Source organism: Topomyia yanbarensis, chromosome 2 (genome assembly GCF_030247195.1).
Source record: "Topomyia yanbarensis strain Yona2022 chromosome 2, ASM3024719v1, whole genome shotgun sequence".
Taxonomy (NCBI): Eukaryota; Metazoa; Arthropoda; class Insecta; order Diptera; family Culicidae; genus Topomyia; species Topomyia yanbarensis.
The window spans coordinates 331,503,593-331,525,863 of record NC_080671.1 but is presented as its reverse complement, the minus strand read 5'-3'; the positions used below and the strand labels follow the sequence as shown (position 1 = coordinate 331,525,863).

Genomic DNA, 22,271 nt, shown 5'->3' with positions numbered 1-22,271 from the left:
GCAATGATTTTAATGCATATCTCACTCTAAAGTTATGAACTATTTGAAGAGTTTTTGAATAACCGAGTCGCTGATTAGCTTGTACCGGTTTGTTGAAGGCAGTTAAATCCCACTGAGACGTCCAAAAATTTATTTCAAAATCGTTCAACACGGGTCCAACGATGGACGTTCGTTGAACGGTTATTTGGACGTTGTCCAAATTGGTCCAACGAACGTCCGTCATTGGACGATTTTGAAACCAACTGTTCTTAGAGCACCCGCACCAATGCGTTGCTATGCCTGGTTGGACAGCATTCGGCAACCTTTACCACAACGCGGCAACCACACCGCAGGTTGCCGTACGAGTGCGGGTAATAGCAATTTATACCTGGAGTAGTAGCGAGTAAACAAATCTAGCAACTCGATAGCAACGTATCGAAAAGTTGCTATTTGATACAAACGGAACAGTTTGCTTCGGTTTCTGCACACTTTGTGTTCATGGATGGAAGTTTGCTTGCGAATGATAATTTCAAATGCTGATACATATTACAATTGGAGTGGAGGTGCTTTAAAAGGAGGCACAAACTGGACCACGCAAGAATACGTAGCATTATGCGCTACGCTGCTTGATAGTAATTTTGTAGAAGACTGAGCAATAAATTCCTTAAAATTAGGAGCTTCTCTAGCTATTGGTTGCCGTGATTAACTACAATGGATTTAATGCTCAGTAATGTTTAATGACGATTCTAACGACATGTGCATTTGATTTGACAATCTTTACCAAAATTAGTCTTAAAATGAAGTTATTAAATTGTACACAATGCGATTTTCACTTGTAAATGTCATGTATTGTGTTAAACACATTAAGCTTTTCATACAACCACGCTCATTTAAAAAAATTTCTATTTGTAGAGAATGGTATAATCGAAAAGTCAATTTTGTATTTTAACAAACCTTTGAAAAAGTCATTATTTGATGATATCAGCAATACCAAGAAAACTTACCAAACCTGTTTTAATCCACCTATTTGTGCAATAGTGTCTTTCTTATTCATAAACATTATGATTCCTTGATATATTATGTTTAACATAAAGTTGAAAATATCTATTACATTGTTAATTCTTTTGGTATCTAAATACAAGAATAAAACACAATATTGGGATTCGCAAAATGTGACAAAAGACAAAAAGACTTAGCCATAATTAATCCTTTCAATTTTACGCCATTTCATTTCATGAATTTTGATGCCCATATTGCGTGGGGTTCACGCAAACTCATTTTCATTCTCGTAGGGCTTCTGGAACCGTCTACGTTAATCAATGCTACTTAAGACTTATTTTGAGCAACTTATTTTAGTTGTATAGGAGAATAAGACTATGTTGTACAAAGAGTATATGAAAACCAAAGAAGTTGTTTTATTTTTATTTATAATTACTAGCCTTCCCAGTACTAGACGACTATTTGATGTTATTGAAGTGCAGTTGATTTGTCTTACTCATATAGTACATGCAGCCGACATTGATAGAGCGGCCGATTGTGAATTATCAGCAGGCATCGGTGGTTGATTGTTGGGTTTTCTGTGGTAGATGAGTTTTCACTAGTTGCATGGGTGCATGTTTTTCCGAAGTGGTAACATATTCCACTTTCTCGAATTTCGAAAATTCGTTTAATGAATCCTAGTTTAGTGCGCGGTTCTAGGTCATGTATACGAACGTCCACTTTATCATCATCTATATACACGAGGACTTGGTGTTGGTGTTATTGTATTCGACGTCATCTCGCATGTTGTTCTTCAGATTGCATTTTTTGTGCTTGAGAAAAACTTCTACACATTATCAATACACAGTTTTTCGCGTGGTGCAGTTGTATGTAGGTTATCTAGGTTATTTGTTTCGATTATAGAAATTTTAAACTTAGGGTCATTCGCCTTCTATTAGGTTAGAAAAATTTCTTTTAGAAAAATCTCTAACCCCATATGTGGGGTTGGAAATCAAACTTAGGTGAGCTGCGTGCAAGGCAATCGATTTACCATCTAGAGTATGTCTGCATCCTTAAAGTCAATCGAAATTATGTTATCCAGTAGTACTCGCATTTTTGTTTCTTGTGGCTGATTCATTTCACTGTATCATTTGTGTGGGTAAGTAGCAAAGTGCGGTAAAATTGTCTTTGCGAAATGAGAAGTTAGACCAGGATTTATCAGTACTCATACCGATTTTGGGATTCCCTACCGATTAACAGACGACCGGGGTAAAACTACCGATATTTAAATTTTCCTACCGAAAACATTTTTATTGATTTTGGACACAACCTACCTCATTATCCATATTTCATTTAAGTTTGGTTCACAGGCGGTTTCAGGGGGTGGCATGAAGGGGCACGCGCCTCCTCTATTTAACCGGAAAGTGATCCAGTAGAAAAGCGTGGGTTTTTGTTTTTGTAAATCATTATGAATCAGGAACCAGGAATCAGTAGCGTCTGCCTCAAATGACACGTTTCCCATGCTGATCGGAGATTTGTGCCTTGCCAAGAATCATCTTTTCATCATTTTCCTGATGGGAATGATTGGGGAAGTGGTAAGGATAGGGTTAAGGAAAGTAACGACACAGAACAATTAAAACAGAGCATTCTGCACCCCTGGAGGGATGCTGAACGATCTGCAGGTGCTACAATAGCAGGAATAAAACTTCCAACCCCCGGAGGGATTTCAAATGTTTATTTAAGCAGTGAGCGGATATATCAACACCCCCGCGGGGATATTGAGATAACAGAACGATAACACCCCCGAAGAGATATTGTCATTCAAGAACGGCTAAAATTATAGCTCTTTACCACACTGGGTTAGAAAAAATAGCATATCCTTCAGCTTCAGCTCTCTGTACTTAGGTTCATCTATGTATGGAGAACCAAAAATCCGGATACGTAATTGCATTACTACAGGGTAGTTGCATATCAAATGATATGATGTTCCGTAATCGGATTCACAAAGATCACGTGAATAATACTCAGCGCGCTGAATAGTGGCCTGTGATAATTGAGTTTGCAATGTCCAGTCAGTGTCTCTGGCGGCACCGGTCCAGTGAAATCCAATCAGAACAAGTGCAATAACTTAAGTTCTACAGATATTTCTTGTAACTAGTAGCGTTCAAATAAACGGTGATAGTCACAATTATTAGTTTTACATTTTGTAAGAAAATCATGTTTACCCCCAAAGTTATAGCTGTTTGAAAACGTGGTTGTTCATAAATAACAGGGTAAACAGAGGGTTAATAAACTAAATAAAATGAATAGAATGAATAAAATAAACAAAATGAGGAAAGTGATAAAATGAATTAAAATGTTTTCTTTCTATATATTTTATCATTTTTTTTTTCATTTTGTTTTCTTTAAAAAAATAAAATGATCGAAATGAAAAAAATCAGTGATAATAAAAAGTAATAGAATTAATAGAATAAATTAAAATGTGTCTCATTACACTGATAATATAAATTCGTAAATATGATAAAATTTATCCTACAATGCACGAATTCATTCGTCGTTTTCTGCAACGAATTTTCGTACATTGTAAATATTTCATGAACAAGAATGGCCGCTTGGTGAACGATAGCTTTCGTAAATTTTACATTTTTAGTATGCACTCCATAAATGTTATTGTTGATAACGACATTATTTTTCGTGAATGAAACGAAATGTTTTGTTTATTTTAATAAACGTTTATGTATATTACGAACGATTTCGTTGGTCTCACGAATTCATTTCGTTCATCTTAAAAAAGGTTTCGTATTTATTAGCATATTATTTTTTTCATTCAATCTTTTGGGATCGATGTTTGACAACACCGATTTTTTTTAATTTAAAAAAAAATGATCCGGCCAAATCGATTTTATTGTGGTATGAAGAAATGACCGTTTGATGAACGAAAGTTTTCGTAATATTTCCTTATTTGCTGTACATTGCACGATTGTTGTCGTTGATAACGACATCATTTTGGTGAATGAAACGAAATGATTCGTTTATTTTAATAAGTGTTTACGTATATTACGGACGATTATCATATTATTTTCAATCGATCTTTTAGGATCACAGCAATGATCGATGACAACAACGATTTTTTTAAATTTTTTGAGCTGGCAAAATCGAATTTATTTCAATCTGCTCACCTCTATTGAGGACTACAAAGATTGTGGTGTTAAGTAATGGTCGCTTGATGAACGAAAGCTTTCGTAAATTTTACATATTCAGTGTACATTGCACGAATGTTGTTGAAAACGGCATTATTTTTCGGGAATGAAACGAAATGTCTCGTTTATTTTAATAAACGGTTGTGTATATTACGAACGATTTTGTTGGTCGCACGAATTCATTTCGTCCATTTTAGAAAAGTTTTCGTATTTAATAGCATACTATTTTGACATTGCTTCAGCAGAGAAAAACTCAAACTTCTTCATACAAAACCAACGAGTTCACGATGGCTCAACTGAATCCGTACTGCTCCGGATTATGGATCAACTGGAAGCGTAAGAGGTTCAGGAAATCCTCCTGAAACTGGAGGACACGGATACGGTTACTAAATAGTCAGACCGAGATCATCGTGGTGATCAACAATTATTGACTCCATATTCTACCTCTATCGAAGCTCTGTTGACGTTGACGGTTTGACAAATGGTACTCGTAAATATTATTATTAAGACTTTCGTATACCACAGTGAAAAATTCGTTTGCCTAATGAAGTCGTTTCGTAATAAGCCGTTCGTTGTCGTTTCGTGGTTTTCACGAAAAACTCGTAATAAAAAATAAAAGTGTTTCAATAGAAATACGAATGATTCATCATATGTACGAAAAATTCAAATATTTTATGAAAATTGTGAGTACGAATCTAATTAGCAGGGATTTACGAATACATTCTATCAGTGTAACGTTCTAGATGAAATGAATAAAATGAATGACTGAACAAAATTAGTCAGATTGATAAAATTAATAAAATATGTGAACCCCACAAATAATATAAAATTGCATAACACGAAAAAAGTGAATAAAATAAATTAAGTGAATGATACGAATAAGGTACATGAGATAATAAACTGATCGAAATGCATACAAAGAATGAAATGAATACAATAGATAAAATGAGGTCAAATAAACAAAATTAATCATAACGTTTCAAATGTTTCTACTTTGTTGATAAGCCTTAATTAGTCATCAGGAAATCTAGAAATCAGAAGTTTGTCTTGGAATTAAAAGATGTCTTTTTGGTCACATATATTTAAAAAATGATTTTTGTACAGAATATAATTTTCAGGTCCAGTATTTTAACGCGTAATAAGAAATAGTGAACTGAGATAAGGCCACCTATAAATAGTATTGATTTTCATTAAAGTATATAAAAAAGAGTGTCAAGTATCTAGCTCATGTTAGCAACTACCGGTGCGTAACACGGTTGTTAACCAAAATAATGACGAATAAAGTTGGCAATCTAGCATGCTTTGCCAACCCGAATAGCAACGTGTTCATCTCGGATTATTCCATTAAAACGCTTTACGATCGCGTGTTTGATCGTTTTCTGGAGATATGCAGCGAAAATCACGTTCCGGGTAATCCAGAACTACGCGCCCCTAGCGGAATAAAAGCTAGATGGCATCACATTAGTAAAATGGCAAGCAAGTTTGCAGGTTGTGTTGCCCAAATCGAGAACCGTTGCCAAAGTGGGGCGTCTCCTGAGGATTTTTTGAAACAAGCGATTGCACTATTTGCAACGACGGAGAAGACTCCATTTACTTTAATGCACTGCTACAGCATACTGCAAAGTGCCCCGAAATGGCAGCAGTATCACACAGTAAAGGTACGTCTTTTTGATTATTGCTTCCATTATTTTTGCTTATTGCTTTTATTTTTGTTTTAGAAATCACCCACTCCAAAAAGGTTAGATGCAGAAATTGATTTGGCCAGAGGCGAAACAGATCTGCCAGATCCAGTGCCTTCATCTTCCGACCGTCCTATCGGTCAAAAGGCCTGTAAAGCGCAAAGGTTGAGCCAAGGATGCGCCTCCAATCACGTCGGAAGTGAAATAGCGAAAGCGGGGAATATGTTGGCTATTGCTGCGAAGGAACGACTGATGTACTGCAGGCAAAAGGCACTCGCCTTAAGCAGAATGGCAAACCACGCCATTATGTCTGTGGATATTAATGGTTTAAACGAAACAGCAAGAGAGTTTTACTTGCTGGAACAAAAAAGGATCCTGAACGAAACCAAAGAGGCTTTCAAAAACGAACTGGAGCCTAGACCGGAGCCTCTAGACGATGATAGGGAGGATGTAGAGAATACTATTGAAAATAATGATGTTGTAGATGAGTCTGATTCTGATGGAGATTTTTAATATTTTATTTATTTATTATTAATTTTTTTTCGCCGTATTTATAGGCTTATTCTTTTTTCCGTTACATCATATGATTTATAAATATAATGCAGTATTATTAATTTAAAAAAGCCTGCTTTATTCCACCTAGTGGTGCGATTGTATCTTTTTCGATTGTCCAAACTATGATTCATTAGCTCATGTTCAATATAATTGTGGAAACGTCTACTACATTATTATTATACTTGGCACGTAAGTCGACGCTGACACACTTTAAACTACCACGAAAGTCGTTACAAATTGCCTGAATCCAATGTAGTTGGGAGCGAGTCGATTTTTTGTCCACACGTGTCGTCCTAATCGGGTAGTACATTATTAATGTAGCTGAGGATCCGTTTGGGAGAGGTATGCCATACCTCGTGAGGCGTCATTAGATGCCTTCCGAAGTATCGCTCCCTTCGAAGAAATAGTACTGCACAACGGCAAAGAATATGTTCCGAGCTCTTGGGCTCGTAGTTACGAGTTGTCATCTTCACTTTTGCCATTTTTTTCAGATGATACTTAGCATGACAATGTCCCGTAAATAAACCTGTGATTATACGTAAAGCTTTTCGTTTTAGATCCATTAGTTTTTTGGTTCTCGTTGTATCTGGATCTATGAATTTCTTAGCTTGTCGAGCGCCTCCTACGTTACGCCAGTCGTTTAGTAGTTGGTCTCTTGCCCAAGTTGACAGTTCTAGTTTGATTACACAGATAGATATACCAAAAAAATGGTTTTAGTCCAACAAACAAGCTTGATGAACCACGCCTGGCTAATTCATCAGCCACTTCGTTACCATTGTTTCCTTGGTGGCCAGGTACCCAGAATATGATCACTTTATTCCGAGTTGCCAGTTGTTGTAAAGATGTGATGCACTCACAAAACAGATTGGACTCACATTTCGACGACCTTAATGCCAACAGTGCTGCTTGGCTATCCGAGAAGATTGCGATTTTGGCATGTCTGTAGTTTCGTTTCCTACAGACCTTCGAGCGGGTGTATATTACATATACCTCTGTCTGGAAAACCCCACTTTCCCATTGATATTTTTGCAGCGAATTAAGTGATATTGATTTCTCAAAATATTATATCTCCAGAGCACTTTCTGTATTTTTCAGTTTAATATGATATGAAGTAACGTTCAAGGAATGCGAAAAAATACTTCCAGGTATCTCGTTACCTTTCTTGTATAAAGCAAGTGGCACATGCCATTCGACATCAGTGCGTCGACATCGGAAAATTTTTGTGTGTATGTATGTATGGCTGTGTATGTGTGTGTCAGATAATGCCTTTAAAGTTTTTCGGGGCTGGCTAAACCGGTTTGTTTAAACTTAGTTTAAACAGTTTTTATTAATTCGTAGATCCGGTTCCATAGATACAGGTAGAGGAGTGCGGCATACAGTAAATTTCCAATTAATCTGATAACACTAAGATTTTAAAATGACGAAAAATATGTTAATATGGGTGCAAAGTTACTTGCAGAAGCACGTCCAAATCGTTTTGACATCATTTGCCACCTATGACGGTTCTTGGTGCCCCGGGTAACTTGTCATGTTACTAATGGCATTTTTGTTTTTGACAGTGCACTACACCGGTGTAGCCGGTGCTACACTCATTTAAACTTGGGTGTAGTCAGTCTATCTCTTTCTTTGCACTACACCGGTGTAGCACCAAGAAAAAACGAAAACGCTATAAGTTGATGCTACACCCATTTCTCAGTGCATTCTCGGCCGATTTTTTAAAACTTGAACTCATATTAAGGTTACAATACTTCTATTGACTGCTGTTGAATTACTTTATTTTGATGTTTATAAAATCTAGGAGTACGATAGATCACTATATTCGAGGTTCAATAAAACAATGTACACGCCTACAAAATCAGTGGTCCAACTTTTCTTTGACGTCTGTGAATACTGCAAATTATTTTAAAATTGGTAACACAAATAATACATTCAATCCCTTGACGTCATTTAGGTAAGAAAATGAGGATGTGGCAAATGATGTGAAAAATCATAAAACCGCGGATGGAAATAACGTATTTTTTCAACAGCTACACCTGACTTTGTACTTGCGAATGACTTCTTCGTTGTTCTCGTCGTCACCAGAGTGTGGAATTGAAGTTGTGCATTTCGGCTCACATGGCTCAGTTGTGTGACGATAACGTTTGCGCTTCGGAGCATTTTTTTCATTTCCCTTCTCTTTTTCGATCATTTTATTTTGATTATCAACTTCAACAACACCTTAAATTATTATCTTTGGCAGCCCTCCGCGACCATTCACGCACGCCTACGCCCGCGATCTCCCAAGCACGATAGTCCCCGTTGATAGAATGATCCTGATAGCATTCACAAATCTACAAACGCGAACCCACACGCGCCCGTGTTCATGATCATGCAATTGCAACATCTACATATACTTATGTCCGCGGTATCGCCAACATTAAAACACCCGGGTAGTTAAATAAACGTTGTAGCACCTATAAACTTGCAAATGCGGTCTTAAGCATTATCCCACCACTCGTGCGATCAAGAAACGGTTACGTCTGGAAGTATAGCCTCGGTCCTAGCAACCTAGACTCATGCCTTCAGCTGGACCAATAAAAAATGACACTCATGTTCTCTAGACAACACGTCCCATGGTGACATAACAGGGAATTCTAGCTACATGGGGAAACTGACTCTCTTCCACCTTCTACCATACATTTAAAATTAAGCATCAGTATCAAGGTCCGTACGCGATCATTCAAGAATACACGTACCAGGAAATCAGTTTCCTCACCAACAGCAAAGTAACATCGATTATGCCAATTCGTCGCTGTTGTGCTATCTTATGACAAACGCCATTTTGGGGTGAACTGAGTTATACTGTTTTCGGTTTTAGAATCGAGTTGCCCTAGGTTCGCTCTAATGTTTACAGTTTCCATACAAAAGTGACAGCTCCGAGCGAACCTAGAGCAACTCTGATTGAAAAACGAAATCAGCATTAGATATGCCATGTTACTAAGTTTTAAAATCTCCATACGGTCGCGTTTTCAGAATTTTGAAATTCTGCTGGGTTACTGAGATATAGCGAAACACGATTATGACAAGCGCCAATTTCTCGAGTGATCGAGTTGTGCTATCTTATGACAAAGAAAAAAGAGACAACATTCTTAGTTTGTTGGCTTGCTATAAGCCGAAAAGCTTATAGCAAGCCAACAGATGTCTCTGATGACATAGGTAATTCCTATGCAGATCAACCATAAGCATTACCTAGGTTCTTGTCTCGGGAGCAAAACTTTTCCTACCGTAGTTTTTTTCTGCCAATGGTTGGTTTATATATTCATGATTATTGAACAAATTTCCTTTTGAGATTTCTACTTGTTGTGGAAAGTATACCGAAATGTAGTGATGGATTATGCAAGAAGAACATTTGTTTCGTCTAGTCACCTTTCAACAATAACATTGTTTGATATACATTGTCTCTAAATTGTCAATGAAACCAATTTTTGTTCATTGTTCTTCCTGAATAAAGGAGGAAAATTGGAAAAACTTTGTGTTCTAATACCATCATTTTGTAACCTGATATTGCTGCTATCGCATGGAAAAGTATAATATTGAACATAGTGATCTATAACGCATAATTTTACGAATCAGTTATAATTCATTTTTATATGAAATCTTCTGTACACATTTGTGACACGTCATACATATTTTATCATCAATACACACTTATGACACGTATGTGAGCGACTTTGGTTTACACTTTAAGCAAAAACTGTAAATATAGTCAACCGATCTTCGCACAAATCGAGAGTTTACTTCAGAAAAGATAGAAGCATCGAATGCCTTCTCCAAAAAGCTTCTAACATTTAAAAATTTTAAGATATTCAATCTCAAACTTTAAAAATCGTTTTTCTCGAAAAGTGCTAAATGGCGCTTGTCATAAGATAGCACAACAGCGACGAATTGTCTCCAAGCCAAGCTGCGACAGGCAACACAACTAATACTCCTCCGCCAGCGAACGACATGATAACACGATCCGACCAATAGATATTAAATCAGCGTTAGTTTTTTGCGCATACTGTAAAAATAAAAAAAGAATCGCGGCTCAGTTATGCTAATTCATTCAGCCATGTTAAATAAATTATGAAAAAGATGTGTGAATTTGTGGAAAGATTTAATTTTACATACAAGAATATGAATTAGTAGTGTAGTGAATATAAAACTACTCTTCATCCCCTTTCATATTCCAAAGATGCTCAATCAGGTCATTCTGTAGTTGATGATGAAGGCTGGTGTTATGTACTTCTCTGTATCGACCCAGAAACGCTGTAAAATCATCAACTGGTCTCACTACTTCATGAACATTGCTTTCCTCTATATCGTATGACGTTAAATCTTCCCGTTCATCTTCAATGATCATATTATGAAGAATTATACAGGTGCGCATAATAGATTTCAAATCCTCTTTATTCCACAACCTAGCCGGATTTTTTATAATGGCAAACCGTGCCATCAATACACCGAAGGCGCGTTCCACATCTTTTCTAGTAGACTCTTGTCTTTCTGCGAAGTACTGCAAAAAAACAAATAAAATAAGTAAAATGGACTATTTACTATAATTTTTGTAGGCAAAAATGCAGTTACAAGGATTCTTATTACACGAATAATATCATTTGTTGTAATTTAACTTTTCAGGAATGAGACATACATACGGACTAAGTGTTCATTAACGTCTTTTAAAATTTTTCTTTCTAGACAAACAAAGTATAGACTACAACATACCTTGCGCTTTTGGCCAACGGGCGACGCTATCGTTTGCACAAGTGTGGCAAGTGGAGGATATATTCCGTCTGCTAAATAGTACCCGGTATTGTAAGTGTGACCATTAACCTCATACTTCACTGATGGTGTTTTGCCGCTATATAGGTTTGAAATAGAGGGGACCTATGCAGTACAGTAATATCATTGTTTGATCCTGGCATACCAAAGAATGCATGCCATATCCATAAGTCGTACGATGCAACCACTTCAAGAACAATAGTAGGTTTCTTCTCTTTACCTTTATACTGCCCTGCCCAAGCAGTAGGACAGTTCTTCCACTGCCAATGGCAGCAATCTAACGATCCCAGCATACCCGGAAAACCTCGCTCATTTCCGACTTTAAGTAGACGCTTCAAATCTGAACGCGTGGGTGAGCGTAGGAATTCATCGCTAAATATTGTGTCAACCGTGCGACAAAATTCCATCAAACACTTTCGAGCTGTAGATTCGCCGATTCGAACGTATTCGTCCATTGCATCCGACGGTGATCCATATGCTAACTGACGAATAGCAGCCGTGCATTTCTGGATGCATGTCAGTCCCAATTTTCCAGTTGCGTCTGGTTTTTGAATAAAGTATTCGTTTGTTTCAATCTTCGTTTTAATTTTCAAAAACAATCTACGATGCATCCGATAACGTCGACGAAATTGTTCATCCGTATATATAGGTGTTTCCGAAAAGTAATCTTTGAACAATCGAATGGCACCTTCCTCTGCTCGTCGGTCAATATTCGGTCGTTTTCCAGGTTGGGAACCACCTCGGCTTCTTCGGGTGATTGAATTTGAATGCGTATATCAATATTTGTTCCGCGAAATGATTTTCTTCATCGCTCGAATCAGTAAAATACTCAAGAAAGACATCCGCGTTCTCCATTATTTTTTTCTACCTACGGGTAGCAACTTTATTTACCAACTACCGGTGCGAAAAGGGAAAGATAAAATAACAACCATGATAGCAACGACCGGTGCGTAACTCGGTCGTTAACCAAAATAGTAACGAATGATGTCAATCTAGCATGCTATAGCAGTCCGACTAGCAACGCATTGGTGCGGGTGCTCTTAGAGGGATATTAAACAAATGACAAACAGGGTTGTCAAGCCTACGAAATTTTCCGTAGATCTTCAAATTGCTGTAGGTCTTTTCTACGGAGTTTTCATTAGTTCTTCAAAAGTTTGCGTGGATTTAATTAAACTTATCCCCAATTCAGACGATACATAACCCGCATAAATGCACCATTGCATCAAGCGTTTAAAAACCATCTTCAATATGGTTAATTTGCAACAGATTATCCATTGCTTGGTACAATATCGAACTAGTTTGAGGTATTATAGAGTCCCGTGCAGAGGAATGCGCAACACTGCCTAAAATGAACCTACTGTTTCGTGGCTTATAGCAATTTATTCATAATACTATTCCATGTAATTTAAATTACATTTTTACAAAAAAGTATTATAAATTGAATACAGTGTCTTATTGTTTAGACGATTGAAATATTTTATTTTATTATATGAAATATATTATTTCTCTCAACACTAATACTTTTCTTGCGTGTTCTCCTAAAGCAGAATGTCTGTTTACTTTGCACGATAGGTATAGCCATCTGACTGTTCGATAGGTTGATTTGGCTTCACTCTACGCTAGCCTTTATAACATAAACAAAACGCCTTTGTATTGCGCACTTCGCACCAACCTGGACTCCGCACTTTCAAAGTGCGAGTGATCAAACTGCTACTGAAAACTGCGAGCTGTCGAAACATATGTATTTTAAGTGATAAAGATGGTACTGCCATAGACAGACAAGTCGAACTAACCAGACTATGAGAAGAATGTAATAGAAGAATGTTAAGTGCACAGCGCGGTTAGAATCCAGTTTTTAGTGCCACAAGCAATATCGAACATAACCGCAAATGGTCCACTAAACGAGCACCCGCTCAGGGTTGTCACTATTTTTCAAAGAAAATCTGGCAGTTCAAATAAAAATGTCTGGAAAAATCTGTCACTTAACAGCAACCTCAAAGTCATCGGAATTTGGCATACATTTTGGTCTTCATAGAACATCAATCGATTTTTGTTTTGGAAAATATTACCCAGATTTCCAAAAATTGTATGTAACAATCTCTATAATTTAAAAATCTGGTAGAATGAGAGTTTTATCTTTTTGCTGGAAGCTTCAAAAAACTCTAGCTGTGCCGGATAAATCTGGCATAATGGCATTTCCTCTGTGGTGTAACGTAGAATTAAGAAAATCTGGAAAAATCTGGCAAAATTTAAAAAATCTGGCAAAATGTCTGGCTTGAACAAATGTCTGTTCAGTTAGGAAAAAACTGGAAGATTCCAGATAAATCTGGAACATTGGCAGCTACTCTAAAACGATTTTCAGAGCAGCGTGCACTCAGTGCACGAGCGCGACTGCCGAAAGGTTTATAACGGTCACCATACTAAAATATCCTTTTTCATACAGTGACACAATCTCATTTTCGTACACCGCTATGCGGAATGCTTATATGCATTTTACAAATAAAAAATTAGTTTACGAGACATTTTATTTATGTAGAAATAGCTCATTTTTTCAAAAATAATCATTATTCTAAAGATAGTCAAATATACACGCAATCTCATATTCGTACAGCACCAGTGGCGTAGCCAGGGGGGGGGGGGGATTTGGGGGTTAAACCCCCCCCCCCCCCCCCAAACCAAAATTAATTGGATTGAAAAAAAAATTGATGCTGACGAATTTAATGTAATATTCCACAAAATATTTTTGGAAAAATATTCTCTGATCACTACATTGAGAACTGTGTTTAAAGCGTCATGAGAACTTTTGGAAAATTGTGGGAAGGGGATCTTGTAACTTATCTCTTAGCCAAAATCCCATAGTTGTCAAATTACTTCAATGTAAAATAAAATAACTGTCTGAATTATTATGAGCTCATTTTTGGAAAGATGCTTCAAAATATGGATTAGAGACAATTTTTCGAATGGGAATCTAAATTTGAATAGGTTGATTGCATATAAAACATAAGCTTGTTTACCGAAAACTTACATACATTTCAACATTTGCTGAAAATGTATTTTTTTAGATTGTGTAGAGTTTAGACAACAATTCAATATGGTTGACAACAAGAATAACATTTCAGAAACTAGTTGAAAGCTGATGTAATTTTGTCTCTAGCAGGTCAGGATCGGTTTTATGAGCATTGAATTTTTGTTGTATTATCAACTATATGAATAGCCTCTTAGCAGGATGCAATGAATGGCGTACTAAAATTTTGTGTACTTCGTTCTAGTACTGCAGGTTGTGAGGTTGACTAATAAAGAAAAGTAAAATTAATGCTCGATAAATTTTTAACGGTCACGATCACATTCATTCGAAACTGCCAAATTTCGATGTTAAGTAACATTGAAGAATTTCAAAACGTAAAACTGTTCATCAGCTGATAGAATAATTTTGACGGTTAATCCTCCTAGAAGTAATTATAGACAAGAATTACTCTTCAACCAAATTTGGGTCGAGACTTAATGTCTCCAGCAAAGTTTTCGAAAGTTCTATTTCAAACAACTTTGTCAAAGACATAAATATCCCACATATTCAGAGTATCGAAATATAGTAGTAGAAAACCTTTACAACAAGCTATTCTGAAATTACTGTATTTGATAAATCTCTTCTGCGGTAATTAAATAATAAATTCACATTGCGTTCAAGGTGCCTTTGAAGCTTACAAAAAAAATAAGGGAACTGGATTTAAAACAAATAATTCCCAGATATTAAAAGAACTCAAAAACACAAAGAGTGATTCCATTTTCAGGAGCTAGCATCAATTCGGAGCTAGCTTAGTCCGCCCACCAAGTTAGTGTCGGATTCTGATGAGATGAAGTCGAAACGCAAGTTTCAGTTCCATCCATCCATAATTTAGTTATAGGTTTTGTGTTCTCAACTCGCAATGATTGTTTCAAACAGTTTTATCCGTAGCGCAGAAAAAAATAGTTTTCACCTAAATTTTTCTTCACTAAGAAGAAATATAGCAGGCCCAGTCCATTTATTCCCTATATGTTGAATTCGTGTAGCCTTCATATTTTCAACAAAATTGTTTGAAATGACATTATCGAAAACTTTGCTGAAGGCACCATGTCTCTTAATATTTTTGAAAAATTAATTCACCATAATTACCTCTATGAGAGTTAATCACTAAAATTTCTATATCAAAGCAGGCGCTGTTTTATGTTGATAACTTCCCGAAGTTGTCAAACCTTCAAAGTCAAGGATTATTATATTAGGTGATCTTGAACGTTGAAAATTTTTTAGATCATTTATCCCACTTTAAAAGATCGCAATTTTTGACTTCATTGACATATTATATAAGAAAATAATCTATAGAGGTTTGAAAACTGTTCCATGTTGATCCTTCTTGTTTGTAGACTGAAATGACATCTGTTAGACTACTGTTGAGTTTTCAATAATTTATCAAACTCATATTAAATTTTAGCATTTTTTCAAAAAATTTCATCAAAACCCCCTCCAAACCAAATTTCTGGCTACGCCACTGCACTAAACGAGCACCCGCAGCTGCTCTAAAACGATTTTCAGAGCAGCGTGCACTCAGTGCACTAGCGCGACTGCCGAAAGGTTTATAACGGTCACCATGCTAAAATATCCTTTTTCATACAGTGACACAATCTCATTTTCGTACACCGCTATACGGAATGCTTATATGCATTTTACAAGTAAAAAATTAGTTTACGAGACATTTTATTTATGTAGAAATAGTTTACTAGATAGCATTGGGAAGATACTATAATTATCTTAGTACTACAAATGCTCATTTTTTCAAAAATAATCATTATTCTAAAGATAGTCAAATATACACGCAATCTCATATTCGTACATTACACATATTTTTTTCAAAAATCAATTGAAATTTCTATAGTAAATAATCAATATGGTAGCTTTTCTTTGTAATTACAGTTTTCAATCGTATTGGAATGCTGACCACTAGTTTTTATGCGTATTCAACTTAAATTTTATCCCATTCTTCTAAATAGTAGTTTCTAAGATCATTCTCATTATAATCGTGATAGTTTCGCACTTTTCATCCAAATACTCTTAGATTGTAACTTTTTTGAACGACTGGGGGTGTTTTATGTTTGGTTATTGGCTTTCTCAGTCTAGTATATATGCATCAAGCGACTTAATTTTTGTATATCCGACGTTTCGGTCGTATACATGACAATAGCGACAGACAGATGAGTGAAGTGAGTTCACATTCAACATTGTAAAACAAGCACCTAAGCAAATATAGTTTTAATGTAGTTTTCCTTGAAAAAGGTCGCCAAAACGACCGAAACATCTATTAATCAAAAATTAAGTCGTTTGATACATATATACTAGACTGAGAAAGCCAATAACCAAACACAAATACTCTTATTTATTTTTCTAATCAGTTAATAAACGGGGCACACAGGGGCAATTATAAATTTACTCTAAACGTTTTTTGCACGCCTTATCCTTTAGGTTTTTCTCCTGAACGGATTTCCAATATCCACCATTTCTTAGTAAAAGTACCATTTTATGGAAGCTTTGTTTTAAAATTTATTTTAAGATATTCATATTAAAATACACATTCTGAATCATCATTCCAGCAATGAAGACCACATTTCTAGCACTTCTAGTGGATATAGAATACCCCATATAAAAAAGTTCACTGTCTCTGCGCTTGGCTGCTGTTATAAAGCTTTTACGTCCTGGTCTGAATTCGATTTTCTCCCTTCGAAACAACAGCCATTTGAGTCGAGGATGTTGAATTTGGACTCGTAGACAAAGTTTACAATTTTTCTAATATTCCGATAAAATGTTTCAATGTTGTTCAGTAAATAAAAAATTGTTCTTCTCATTGATGTTAAAAAAATCTCTTATGCACAATTTCTAACCCTATGTGCGGACTATGGGGACTCGAACCCGGGTGCGCTGCGTATAAGATAATCGATTTACCAACTACGCTACGCCCGACCCTAAAGACATATTTTGTGGATGTTTGCAAAATTTGCTGTTTACATATTTTGTTTTCCTTTTTTTTGTATTTTGATTATAGAGGTTTTAATCTTAAGATTATTCGCCTCTTCTGGTTGAAAAAAATCTCTTATGAAATTTTTTTAACCCTATGTGCGGGGTCGGGACTCGAACCCAGGTACGCTGCGTATAAGGTAATCGATTTACCAACTAAAGACATATTTTGTGGTTGTTTACAAAATATGCTGTAAAAAATCTAATCCCGTTTATCTCGCCCTCAAAATTCAGCAGAAGATAGTAGGATTTGTAGAATGCGATAAAAATAATCATGAATATGCCTCTTGGTATGTCCCCATACAACTTTTGAAGATTTTTCTTTTATCCAGTTTTTTAAATATCCATTTATTTAGTTTTTTCTCACAAATTGTAACTTGATTCAAAGAATTTTCCAACAAGCGATGGGATGATTCAGAGTGCCCCAGAATAAGATATTAATCCACCGTAACCTGAACTCTTTCTATACCACTTGTGAGTAAAACGGTTCGGGAATGTACCCTTTAATTCGATTTCAAATAAATTTTACTCAAGCACAAAGGTGGCAGTACATTGCATCAAATATTTTGATGAACATTTGTTGAATTCTCAGCTAGTTGCTATAGTGGTATCGTGAGAAAGGTTTAAGCGCATGCTCAAGTTTAGCAAATGGTCTTGAATTTAGGATTTTGTAGATGTGTAGATTCAAACCGTAAAATTTGACTGTAACTGTTACGATTACAATCAAATTCGAATGCTTTAATATATTTTTTTTTAGTTTGGACAATATCAAAAAAACCGGTTCAAATTTTCAGTAAAAGGTATGGAACATGCGTGTTTACATAAAATTACGTTAATTGAATTGTTGATTTAAACATTACAAGGGCAAAGATAGTTTTTTTTGAGCATCCAGTTTTTTCCAGTTTTTTTCGTGAAAAGTCCCAGTTTTTTTGAAAAAAATATTGGCAACGCTGATCCTAATAATCACCTTCTCTCCTGCTGTTGACATACAGTCTGTGGACATCTGACAAGTGGACTTGCTGAAACCGACTGAAATGACAGTTCTTTCTGATCCAGATTTGCAGCTCAGTGCATGAAATTAACGGGAACCAATCAGGAACGAGCTTCAGTCAGATGATTTAAAATCGGTTAGATGGATAGAGCGGCATTTTCGATGATAAATCAAATATCGACAAACATATGATTACGACTTGAAAACCAACTGTCAAACTTCTCTTTGAAAGGAAATTCCGGACAAACCGTTTTTCGCCAGTCACAGATGTTGGTAGTAAACAAAAGAGAAAAGTTTTCTCTTTCATTAACTGCTATGAACTGTGTTTAGCCAGTAACGGTTTTTCCGGAATTTTCTTTCAAAGAGAATTTTGACAGTTGGCTTTTAAGCCGTAATCATATGTTTGTCGAGAAATGGAAACCAAAAAATTCAAATTCTTAAATAACCAATTGGGTGGCCCTGAAAAGGGCCTTTGTGTCTGGATCCTTGACCTCGTTTTTTTGTCTTTTTTTGGTTTTTTTTTGTTTTTTGTCTTTTTTCTCTAATATTATTGCTGCTGCTGTTGCGGCTGCTGCTGCTGCGTCCGCGGTTGCGGCTGCTGCTGCGGTTGCTGCTGCTGCTGCGGCTACTGCTGCCGTATGTTAAGCACATGCAGCTGTTGCTGCAGCTGCTCGATTTGCCGCATTAGTTCAGCTTCCCTTTGAAGCTGCGGTGGCTGCTTCTCCTGCTGTTCATGCTGCTGATGCTGCTGCCGCTGCTGCCAACGGGGTATTCGGTCACGGTTGTACCAGAGACTAATCGAGACTACCAACTCACGAAGAAACACTCGAAATTCTACGGTACGCGGTGTACTAGATCTTTTGAAGTAGTAGGACTAGCGCGGTCCCTTCAGTTCTGCCAATCTTAACAAACTAATTTGGTGTCATTTTCTTTCAAGCTTATAAAGTTGGTAGCACTTGTTTGTTTTTCGTTGCTAGGATACACCTGTTGTTGTTTACGTGTACTCTCTACAGAAGTGTGTTGCAATTTTTTTACGCAACATCACCGAAAACAATTGAAAAAAAAATTGAAGAGAGGTAAAGGATATGCTAACAACAGGTGATCCGATGCATAATATGGGCATCTTATCATTCCTTGAGATATTAGACCCTGTGGAGACAATGACATGCAGTTCGTGTGCGTCATAAAAGTTGAACCGATTCCGAAAAAATGTGCATAATAATGACCGGGATATTACGATGCACAGAACACACAGCTTTTTCGGATAATATGACAAACACCTTGAGCCTTAATGTTCCGTCCGTTGTGTTGCCTTCGATTAGAAAGTGCCCTAGTAACAATTGCGGTTTTATGATAGTTTTGTAGCCACTGATAAAACTTAGATTGCACTTGTAGCGTGCTTTAAAACTTCAATTGTTACTTGGGTGATAACCTAGGTTCGGAACGGAATGATCTGGGACTGGGAGATTTGAATATGGTACTGAATTCTATAATCGCATAGGGAATGGGTAAGGCATGACATCCGTTGCTCGTTAACTACGAAATGTTTGCAAAATATGTTTCAAAAACTTTCGGAGAATAAAAATATCCGAAAAACCTTAAATTGAGGATGATTCTGGGTAAGTCAACGGTACATTGTTGTTGTTGTAGGCGATTTGCGGTCAGGGTCAGAAAAACTAATTGTTGTTAGGAGTGGGACTTGGCTCATTAGATCATGATAATGATGAATCTCCCAAGTTGAAAGCGACATCCGGAAAATCTAGGAACTGATACACTGGTTGTTTTACAACATATAAATATTTTTCGGTTATACAAAATACACATCCTGTAACTAGCCAGAAAAACTACAATAGAAAAGCAAAGCATCCTCGATTATCCACGCGTTTTCTGTTTGACATTTCGAGGGACCCTCTACTACTACATGAGCTACCTCTTGAGCCACGGGTAAATCGTCAGTCCGCCGTCTCAATTAGTCTCTGGTTGTACCGTGGCCGCAAATTCAATCCGCAACGAGGGCAATAGTTTGGGTCGACCATGGTGCACAGGTACAGGTTTCACAGGTGATATCTTCATATTGGCTTGTTCTCGGATCTCACATATACGGGACATATTCCGTTATTGATATATGACTATCGGAATATGTTATTCTGGTTGCAGTTGAAAACTGGAAAATCCAACCAGCGACAGTCGTATTTTTTCTGATTCTAAACAATGGAAACTCGTCGGAAGTAGTGCGCTGTATTCGTACAACTTCCGATATCATGGATTAGCACTAAACAAGAGGAAAAACTATTGTCGCTGGTTAAATTTTCCTGGTTTCAAGACGAGTTTTACAGCATATTTTGTAAACAACCACAAAATATGTCTTTAGTTGGTAAATCGATTACCTTATACGCAGCGTACCTGGGTTCGAGTCCCGACCCCGCACATAGGGTTAATAAAATTTCATAAGAGATTTTTTTTCAACCAGAAGAGGCGAATGATCTTAATGGGGTTTTCGATTGATTGACACCGGTTTAGTGGAGTGCACTGAAACTGCACCGTTTTGCACTTTCTAGCAGAAGTGCAGAAAACTGAGTATGTTCCATTGACACTTCTGCTAGAAAGTGCAAAACCAGTGCAATCCACTACACCGGTGTCAATCAATCGAAAACCCCATAAGATTAAAACCTCTATAATCGAAATACAAAAAAAGGAAAACAAAATATATAAACAGCAAATTTTGCAAACAACCACAAAATATGTCTTTAGGGTCGGGCGTAGCGTAGTTGGTAAATCGATTACCTTATACGCAGCGCACCCGGGTTCGAGTCCCCATAGTCCGCACATAGGGTTAGAAATTGTGCATAAGAGATTTTTTTAACCAGAAGAGGCGAATGATCTTAATATTAAAACCTCTATAATCGAAATAAAAAAAGCAAAACGAAATATGTAAACAGCATATTTTACAAACATTCTACACATCCTTATCTATCATCTGCTGAATTTTGAGGGCGAGATAAACGGGATTAGATTTTTTTACAGCATATTTTGCAAACAACCACAAAATATGTAAGCAAAAGAAAAATCCTCAAAAGTTGTATGGGGACATACCAAGAGGCATATTCATGATTATTTTTATCGCATTCTACACACCCTAATCTATCATCTGCTGGATTTTGAGGGCGAGATAAACGGGATTTGATTTTTTACAGCATATTTTGTAAATAACCACAAAATATGTCTTTAGTTGGTAAATCGATTACATTATACGCAGCGTACCTGGGTTCGAGTCCCGACCCCGCACACCTGGGTTTAATTTTTTACAGCATATTTTGCAAACAAATACAAAACATGTGAACAAAAGTGACATACCATGAGGCATTTTCGTGGTGATTTTTATCGCATTTTACATACCCTTACTGATCATCAGCTGAATTTTGAAGTTCATAAAATGCATATTCGGTTTTTCATAGCATATATTCAGGATTTTTGATTGATTGACACCGGTGTAGTGGAGTGCACTGAAACTGCACCGTTTTTGCACTTTCTAGCAGAAGTGCAGAAAACTGGGTATGTTCCATTGACACTTCTGCTAGAAAGGGCAAAACCAGTGCACTCCACTACACCGGTGTCAATCAATCGAAAACCGCAATTGTTAACAACCACAATGTTTGTCATCTAAATTAAATGGCAATCACAAAAAAAAATTGGTGCCTGGATTTTGGTGCCTAACTTGACGCCAAAATTTTGGTGCCTGAAGGTTTCGCTACTCTTCCATAGGTGGCGCCACCGTTGGTAAAGGGTGTGCACCAAAAACTTTGGTGCCTGGATTTTGGTGCCCAACTTGACCCCGGTCAGAACACAGGCATTGTAATTATGCGTTCTCCATACATTACGTACCAGAGCAGACTTATACTTAAACGCTATGATTCAATTTATTTACCGTATATAACATTAATTACTCGATTTTCCCAAATTTTTCTAATTAAAGCTCGTTTATCCCTCATCGTAAATTGTTTACAGTTTTTAGCAACATTTTAAATAGTTGGACGCAACCTTTGGACAAT

General features: G+C 36.6%; 1 protein-coding gene and 1 pseudogene across 1 annotated transcript; one reads left to right on the top strand and one right to left on the bottom strand.

Annotated features, from left to right (window-relative positions):
• Nucleotides 1-5,626: 5,626 nt before the first annotated feature.
• LOC131680593 (uncharacterized) lies at nucleotides 5,627-6,349 on the top strand. The gene is made up of 2 exons (XM_058961306.1): nucleotides 5,627-5,815; nucleotides 5,876-6,349. The coding sequence occupies exons 1-2, from the start codon at nucleotides 5,627-5,629 to the stop codon at nucleotides 6,347-6,349; spliced, it is 663 nt and encodes a 220-aa protein (XP_058817289.1).
• A 4,120-nt stretch (nucleotides 6,350-10,469) lies between these two features.
• LOC131680592 (uncharacterized) lies at nucleotides 10,470-21,586 on the bottom strand (annotated as a pseudogene).
• Nucleotides 21,587-22,271: the final 685 nt, after the last annotated feature.

Coding starts and splice junctions, on each gene's coding strand:
- LOC131680593 (XM_058961306.1), top strand. CDS start 5,627: ATGGCAAGCAAGTTTGCAGGTTGTGTTGCCCAAATCGAGAACCGTTGC. Junction 5,816..5,875: donor AGCAGTATCACACAGTAAAG/GTACGTCTTTTT, acceptor TTTTTGTTTTAG/AAATCACCCACTCCAAAAAG.